Raw genomic sequence first — 8,493 nt, 5'->3', positions numbered from 1 at the left:
ACAATTCTAGCATGAATAATAAACCTTTATCATGAATAAGGAAATATAAAATAACAACTTTATTATTGCCTCTAAGGCATATTTCCTTCAATTCGTTGTAGCCAACCAGCACCACGTCAACATTAATGTGTTCATCAGAGACGCCTCATCGTTTTCTTTCTCCTTCCTTGCCAGCTTTCGTTTTAGTTCCTACTTATTTCCTAGAATAATCTTTTTTTCTTTTTTCTTTTCAGGAACACTCTTTCCTTATCCAACATCATGGACCACTTGGCCGATTTAGTTCTTTTTATTCTTATTCTTACAACACTATTATTTTCTATAATAGCATGAACCACCTGGCCAGTGTAGTGTCGTATTGTCCTGGCCAGCGAACGTTTCGGCAACCGTTGGCATGTGGACATCTGTAGAGAATGGCCGTCATCCATCGTGGTGAATGCTTGATCACCCAAGTCGCACGCGCATAGTGGCCGTTCTCCATATTGTCAAGCGGTGCATGGCCTAGTCAGAGAGAGCTTGATGACTGTTCTTGCCCGCGAGCGCTTTCAAAATGATTCAACACAATTAACTATCTTCTTAATTAATTAATTACATAGATAATTAACTTCCTACCTAATTCTCTGTATGCCTAATTAACTGCCAACCAAATCAATTAATTATATGCCTAATTGGGAAAATTCCCTTTTTCCAATTATCTATAGGCATAATTATCTGTTGCCCAATTAAATAATTGTATTAGTCACTCAGTTTCTAAATTGATTTGGTGCGAAAAAAATCATATTCAAATGGACCTAGTTAATTGCATATGTAATTCATTACCTAGCTAATTAATTAAATTAATGATTTGATTTCCGAATTGATTTAGCATTCTATCCAAATTATTTTTGCATGAATGGCTGAACGACTGCTACGTGGATATTCCCTTTGATAATAAAGATATTACACATTTGACATGCCTCTTGGAGTGGATTCATTTGTGCAAGGCATACCAAGTATTGTACACACTTAATTTGAGAATGTGTCATGTCTGGCTCTCTGTATGACTGACAAGAAATATAATACGACTACTTCCACAAGCGCATGTACGTGGCGGTCCGATGACCCGCCTGCCGCCACAGAGGTGGGAGTGTGCAAGGAAGAAAAAAAACAGCATGGAGGGGTGGTGGTGGGATGTGAAGGCAAAAATAAACCGTGCATGCGAAAATAAACCGTGTGCACCAGCCTATCAACTCCCCTTTAATAGTAGAGATAGTGATTTGGTAAGATAAAAAAATTATGTGATTTGGTAAGATAATCTTTTTGTGATTTGGTAAGATAAAAAAGATATATTATTTTTGTTGTATTAGGAAAGTTGTGATTGTCATCTAAAAGTAGAGATAATGATAATAATAAATGACAGCACGTTGAAGAATATTTGTATTTGTTTTGGAAGGTTATCAAAAAATAATATTGTGTCTGTCTTTCAGGAAGATGATCTCTCATATATAGTGTGATTTCTAATTCTTAATTACCTATTACTTACGTGATTGAACTGAATCAGCACTTGCCAAAGCAAGAATGAAACAAGATCGCAACCTTTAATCGAATATGGTTTTTTAATGCGAGCAAGAAAAATCCAATGGGAGGGGTGGTGGGAGGTCAGGGAAAAATAAAGCAGTGCGAGATGATGAGATGGAAGGCGAGGCAAAAATATACCAATGACAGGGGTGGTGGGGACTGGAGGCAAAAATAGTGAGGAGAGCCTACCAACTCCCTCTATATAGGAGTAGAGATCTGCGTGCTCAGTCACAAGTTTTATCTTCATCCAAATGCATGCCCCTTTGGCTAGCTAGCTGCTAGCAAGCTAGGATAGTGCGCCCTTTATATAGCCGGAGATTGAGACGGCAGTTGGCAGCAAGAGCCCGCAACTGTCGTCGCGTGACCGATGGACATCAAGGCAACGGAGACGAAGACGGCGGTGGGGTGGGAGTGGAAGGCTCCCGCATCGATGGTGTTGGTGCAGCTGTTCATCACGGGGATGATCCTGCTGTCCAAGGTGTCCATCGGTGGTGGCATGTTCATCTTCGCCCTCCTCGCCTACCGCAGTCTTTTCGGCGCCGCCTTCATTCTCCCATTGGCGCTCATCTTTGAAAGGTAAGAGTATGCATGAAGTGTGCGGCATGCTGGCATGCTTATCTATTTACTCTCAATTACCGTAACCTTTCTGTTCTTCCAACTTTAAAAACTATCACTCGGGCCCTTCGAAATTGTCCTCTCGCACACCGGTTCTCCTCGCTCCCAACCATATCTGTCACCCAAGGTTCTCTTCTCCGCCCTGTTGTCGTGGCATCCCTTATCTCTCCCGTTTGGCAGCCTCATCGATGGCAAGACAATAGGGACCTGCCCCTTTTGTTTCGCTAGGTTTAGGTCCCCTGGTAACATTTGCAAGGTGATGCTGGCAATGACAAGTTGTAATAGTGACTCTTTAGTCTCTCCCTACCTCAACGATGTTCGGCCGAGTGCCGCTAAAGGACATGTGAGGGTAGGTGTTGCCAGTTCTATTCGTTCTCTTCCGATCTTGACATTTGGAGGAAATTGTCTGGCTCTTTGTGCAGCGACTTCGGCCACTTCTTTCGATCTGTTCTGCCATATGGTCTGTTTCTGCATCCTTCTGAATTGATGGTGAAGGATTCCAAACCCGTGTTACGTGGAGTGATGCCCCAACCGATGTTACTTCAGTGGTGATTAGATCTTGTTTCTGGGGCGAGTCACTATTGTGGTACGCCGCGTTTTCTTTCTTTGTTGTCGGCTTAGTGCAATTTGCATGCTTCAGCGGGGCGTACAATCGAAGGAAGAAGATGGGTAGTATGGTTTTCAATATATACCTTTATGTTGATTGTTTTGTTTCTTGTTATCTTTCTATTGTACAGATTATTGTTTTCTTGATATTATGGGGTGTCATTTCTAAAAAGAAATTGCAACTATGTAAGTGAAAAAAGTTTGTCAAACTTTATATATATATATATATATATATATGTGCGCTGAGCAAATGGTATTGACAGTTCGAATATTATCCAAAAAGTTTCTACTATTACAAGGGAGTCCGTAGTCATTTCGTCTGTATCGCACGGCTAAAAAACCGTTCCAATTATCTCTTGTCCAATCTTTGCCTAGTCCATGGCTGCATACAATAAAGCCAAGTATTAATTTATGGAAATAATCATGAGGGTTGGACGGGAGGATCACATTAATTATAGATAATATCATTTTTTGGACGGGAGGATCACGGTAATTATGAAAAGTATCATTGAGTGTTGGAGTGGAGGATCACGTTAATTATGAAGAATATCGTTATTGGGACATTTGGACGAAAGAATCATGTTAATTGTGAGAAGGATCATCGAGCATCGGACAAGTGGATCACGTTAATTATGAAATGTATCGACGGGCATCTGACAAAAGATTTTCCCTTCAAAATATTTTTTGGCAGATTTAGCTGCCCAACGCATTCTAATCGGCTAAACTCGAGCTTTGAATTTTGCTGTGCACATGCAGGGGCAAGTGGAGGGAGATGGGTTGGCACGCTACGGGATGGATCTTCCTCAACGCCTTCATCGGGTACGCAGTCCAAACGCACTCGGTTAGTGCACATTGTGTGCACCAATACATACATGTTGACGCGCAAAAAAAGTGTCATGAACTAGTTTCCTATATGCTTATTTATTTATTTTTTATGTTTGTTATTTCCTCAAGAAAACTTCTTTATGTTGTTTTACTACCTTGTTCTATTCATGCCTTATTCAGCGGCGGATCAAGCCTGATCCACCAAGTGTCTGAGACCCCGTACGAAAGGCTGTTATCTACACGTAGGCTAATAGTTTAGTGTGTGATATCGCCTATGTCCTGGTCTAGCCCACGTCCAAAATTCCAAACGAACCACCCTATATACTCCCTCCGTCTCAAAATAAATGTCTCAACCTTAGTATAACTTTACCTCCTTCTTAAAATAAGTGTCTTAACTTTGTAACTTTGAACCAAAGTTACAAAGTTAAGACACTTATTTTGAGACAGAGGAAGTACATCCCAGCTTCGGTGATATAATTAATTTCAGTGGCAGACAACGTGGATCTCAGTTAAACCAGCACATCGCACTAGTCTTGCAATTGCAGCTGATCGATCTCTCGATTTCCTTTCATATATGCATATATAGATTGCCGTATGTTGTCAATGATTTATCATACTATATAAAGTAACTGCATTCCCCACATGAGTTAAAAAGTGGCCATATTATAGTGATTAGTAAAAGGGCACAATTGTTCTCCAGGTCAACTGTATAGCACAGTGCTTGGCTGCAAAGAGCTTCGGTCAGAGAGAAAATTAAGTATCCCGCAAAGAAAATTTGAGAGACAAAAGTAGTCACTTGCAAGCTAATACGTACCTGATTAGAGGGCCAATTGTGTGAACAAAATACTGCATAACATGAACTAATTCCAGTGACCTCACGTCATGATATGTAGGTATGCGGTGCCAATGAGCCTATACTACTATGGTCTCAGTGATACAACGCCAACTTATGCTGTCATCTTTCTGAACATAATTCCGCTGGTCACATTCATTCTCTCGCTTGTCTTCAGGTACCAAAATTCTTTCATTATTCATGCATTCACAATAAACTTCAGTTTTTATTTGCTGGACCCAAGATCAACTTCTTGATAATCAACAACCACCATTATATCTTATTTTCCAATACGGAATGTGATATATGGATGAACATATAAGAATGGAGACATTGCAAATCTGGAGCATAGCTGGATCAATGAAGATTGTAGCCGTTGTGCTCTCGGTTGGAGGCACAATGCTCATCAGCCTTTACAAGGGCAAGACACTGCATCTCTGGGATCGCATTATGAAGCACCACCACGAGGGACAACAAACCACAGAGGTTGCAGGCAATCATCTAAGAGGGACAATATTCTTGGTAGGCAGCAGCATCACACTTGCTTGCTGGTACCTGATTCAGGTGATCGACCATGCAATGACATGTTGCGACTATCCCTTTTTTATTGTTAAGTTTGTTATATTATTTAGAGTTGGACTAATGAGACGTGTGCTCATTAGTATTATAGCGGGCCGGTAGACATGATGAGAGGAGGGGAAAGAGGGCATCGGAGAGAAATACTTGCATGCATACATTAAGATGCTAAAGGGATGACATCATCAAGATTGTTAGTAGATTTAATCTTCAAAATGTTATAACTCCCTAAACGTGATGAACATTTGAAACCCGCCTTCACTATCGGCTTTGTTTTGATAAGGACTTCAAAATTAGATAATATACGACTATGTTCTGAAAATAGTTTTTCCTTATAAGTTAGCATCATCCATTACTTTTGAAGTTACCACCGACACAACACTTTAAGTGTACTCAACACTTTGGTTCTATATGCATTCAACATTGATCGTGCTTTTAATTGGTTGATGTAATCAGTGTGTACCTAGCAAATCGAGTTTTTCATGTGGGTAACTACTAGCAATGCTTTTATTTGCATGTCATGAATGAGTTGATGATGATCTTGTTGCATGCAAGGAGCACTCCAACGCGAGATTGGGACTATTAGAAAGTTCATTTTGTATTATTTTTTTGTGTATTGTTTTTGTTAGTTGAAATTAGATCTTGATTTTTTTTGTACTATGTTCATGCAGTCAAAGGTTATGAAGGTGTATCCATACAAATACTGGTCGTCTATGGTGACATGCTTTGTTGGAGGATTTCAAACCGCGCTAGTTGGAATAATATTGAGTAGAGACAAGAACACGTGGAAGCTAGGATGGGATCTGAACCTTATGACCATCTTCTACTCAGTGAGTCAGTAGATCTGAAAAACATCCATAAAATACATATTAAAATCTGAAATATATTTGAAGCTAAGTAGCTCGTAATTTCTTTGAAACTGGTTCATCAGGGTTAATAAAATCACTGGTAATTGAAAAGCCTAGATGGAAAATTATTTGCTAGGTAATCAACATGAAATTATTTGGTGTAGGGGGCACTTGCAACGGCGGGGAAATATAACCTGAACTCATGGGTCGTGGCCAAGCGAGGTCCAGCATATCCTCCAATGTTTAGCCCATTGTCAGTGGTATTCACAGTTTTGTTGGACTCAATCTTCATAGGCGATGAGATTACAGTAGGAAGGTTTGTCCCTTTCGCTTCTTCTTACTCTTCTCTCGGAGCCATCTTTCTGGCTCCAATGAAAGGTTTAACTTCTTTATAATTAATATAGTTGGGATAAAATGAATTGAATTGTTCCTCTTTCTTCTATAATTGCAGCCTGTTCGGCACAATAGTGGTAATTGTTGGGCTCTACATTTTCCTATCGGCAAAATCAAAAGAGGCGCGGGACAAGTAGAGCTCATCAGCGGCAAGCAAAGATTTTGTAGCCGTAGAAACCGTGAAATTGTACTTGCATACATGAATATTATGATTTTATTTATTATGTAAGAGAGAGGATGACAGGATGACATGTTTCTACAACTAGATGATACCCCGCACGTTGTTGCGGGAACGTTTGCAATACATCCAGTTAGAATTGGTTGTATGAAACATGAATTTTTAGAGTTATAATATGAGAACTAGAGCTAAAAATAAGTATGATTTGTGGTGTTTGATTATTGTATAATGTAAATATCCTAATAGAATATAAATTCTCATGCATGTTTGCATGTCGAAGTGGCTTTTTATTATGCATTATTGCATGTTGTGGTGGGCCTTTCTTCTTACATGTTGAATAATGAGGTGGCATATATACTTGTATGTTGAAAGAAATAGACTAGTGGGGACTAGCTATTTAGATATAGAAGATTTCCTCTCGACAAAATCAAAAGAAGTGCCGGACAAGAAGAGATCATCACCAGCAAGCAAAGTTCTTGTAGCCGCATAAGATACAAAATTGTAATTGTATGCAAGAATATTATGATTTTATTTATTACGTTTTATTTGTGAATACTTTGTTTATTATTTAAGAGAGAGGATGATAGGTTTTTTTCCTGTACAACCCCTACGACCGATTCCGCTGTCACCAGGAACAGACGTGTACCACAATGAGCTGAAAACAACACTTAACTAGCAATGTATTCTTAATCCATCTCTCTTTAGTACAGTTGCCAAATTAGTTTAGCTGCAAGTCAGTGCCTTAAAATGGAATTTGGGTCAGTCGATTTCTGGCGAGAAGGAAAACGGATGCGCGTGGAACTAGTTTTTTTTCTCGATCCCGTGACCACAAAGAAGGTACCATCTGAACCGGGACTAATCCTGGCCGGGCCCCCCGTCCGCTCCTAGCCATTGGAACCAGGAATAATGCTCACATTACTCCCGGGTCTAAACCCGGCCGGGACTAGTGCTCCGGATGAAAGGTACGTTGTCTACTTGTGTTTTTCTTTCGATATAGGGGCCGGAATAACCGGTGTATGAAAAAATTATGTAATTTCAAGTTTTTTTTGTTCAAAATATTTCAACCAATTTTAAGTGCAAATGTATATAGGATCAGAATAGATAACTTTTAACAATGCTTGTACACAAACACGTCTCTTCTCGTGGTCATGATGCGTTAGTTGTCCGCCCACAGCGCGAGTCCGATCCCTTCGAAAAATTGAGGTGCGTCTCTATTCACTCAGAGTGCCTTAGTCGTCGGCCCATGACGTGAACCCTCTAAAAACTTAGAGGTGTGGAAGTGAAAGTAGAACCCGTGACCACAAAAAAGGTAAGGTAAGATCATCTACAAATGGGCTCCCTATATCAGCCCCAAACTCTCGGCCGGACTGCCCAGTCAGTGTTCGGACAGAAAAATGTGACCCAACCGGGCTCCCCATATTCGGCCCAAACGCCCGAACTGACTGATACTCGCCATACCCGGCCCATATGTGGAGCAGATATGGAGATGCCCAGACACGCACCCCCCGCCACATGTCGGACTGACCACTAGGGCCATGCCAAATCACCCATATCCATCCCCCCTACTTGCCAGACTAGCCCTCTCCTCTTCTCTGTTCGGCCTCGTCCGCACACTAGCCACCAGACTTCCGCCCTCATCCCCAACCCAGGGCTTCACCACCGGATGCCCGAACCACACCGCCGCCGACCAGGCCGCAACCAGTCAAGGTCGCCGCCACCGACGCCGCCCTGGTACGTTACTTGTAGTTCACCAATGGATTGTTCAAGGAATGATGGCTATGGATTGTTCACCAATGGATTGTTCAAGGAATGATGGCTATGGAAACTCAAACCTTGATGAATTCATATTCAACGAGTTTATCGCGTCGTCTGACTTAGAGGATGATGATGATTATGATGATGATGAGCATCCAAGAGGATTTGGAGAAAGATGAGGATCATGTCCTAAAGTTCAAGGGTTCCACGAAGGTTCGGAGAGTAATTCCCCGTGATAGGATTGTTGCACGGCTTCTTTACACTAACTACTTCACAGTGGTCCCAACATTCCTTGAAAGTTCCTTTCATTG

The 8,493-nt window shown here is 41.0% G+C and overlaps 1 protein-coding gene across 1 annotated transcript; it reads left to right on the top strand.

The window, feature by feature from the left end:
• The first annotated feature begins 1,872 nt into the window (after window positions 1-1,872).
• LOC125518014 (WAT1-related protein At5g64700-like) lies at window positions 1,873-6,594 on the top strand. Its single transcript, XM_048682977.1, has 7 exons — window positions 1,873-2,130; window positions 3,532-3,594; window positions 4,494-4,610; window positions 4,756-4,996; window positions 5,680-5,838; window positions 6,021-6,172; window positions 6,308-6,594. The coding sequence occupies exons 1-7, from the start codon at window positions 1,922-1,924 to the stop codon at window positions 6,384-6,386; spliced, it is 1,020 nt and encodes a 339-aa protein (XP_048538934.1). The 5' UTR covers window positions 1,873-1,921; the 3' UTR covers window positions 6,387-6,594.
• The last annotated feature ends 1,899 nt before the right edge of the window (window positions 6,595-8,493 follow it).

This window comes from Triticum urartu, chromosome 7 (genome assembly GCF_003073215.2).
Source record: "Triticum urartu cultivar G1812 chromosome 7, Tu2.1, whole genome shotgun sequence".
Classification (NCBI taxonomy): Eukaryota; Viridiplantae; Streptophyta; class Magnoliopsida; order Poales; family Poaceae; genus Triticum; species Triticum urartu.
This window is presented reverse-complemented; position numbering and strand designations above follow the sequence as displayed.

What these genes read in the sequence shown, in the direction of transcription:
- LOC125518014 (XM_048682977.1), top strand. Translation starts at nt 1,922, where the DNA reads ATGGACATCAAGGCAACGGAGACGAAGACGGCGGTGGGGTGGGAGTGG. An exon ending in TTCCTCAACGCCTTCATCGG is followed by an intron (nt 3,595 to 4,493) that starts GTACGCAGTCCA and finishes CATGATATGTAG; the next exon opens with GTATGCGGTGCCAATGAGCC. An exon ending in CTTGCTGGTACCTGATTCAG is followed by an intron (nt 4,997 to 5,679) that starts GTGATCGACCAT and finishes ATGTTCATGCAG; the next exon opens with TCAAAGGTTATGAAGGTGTA.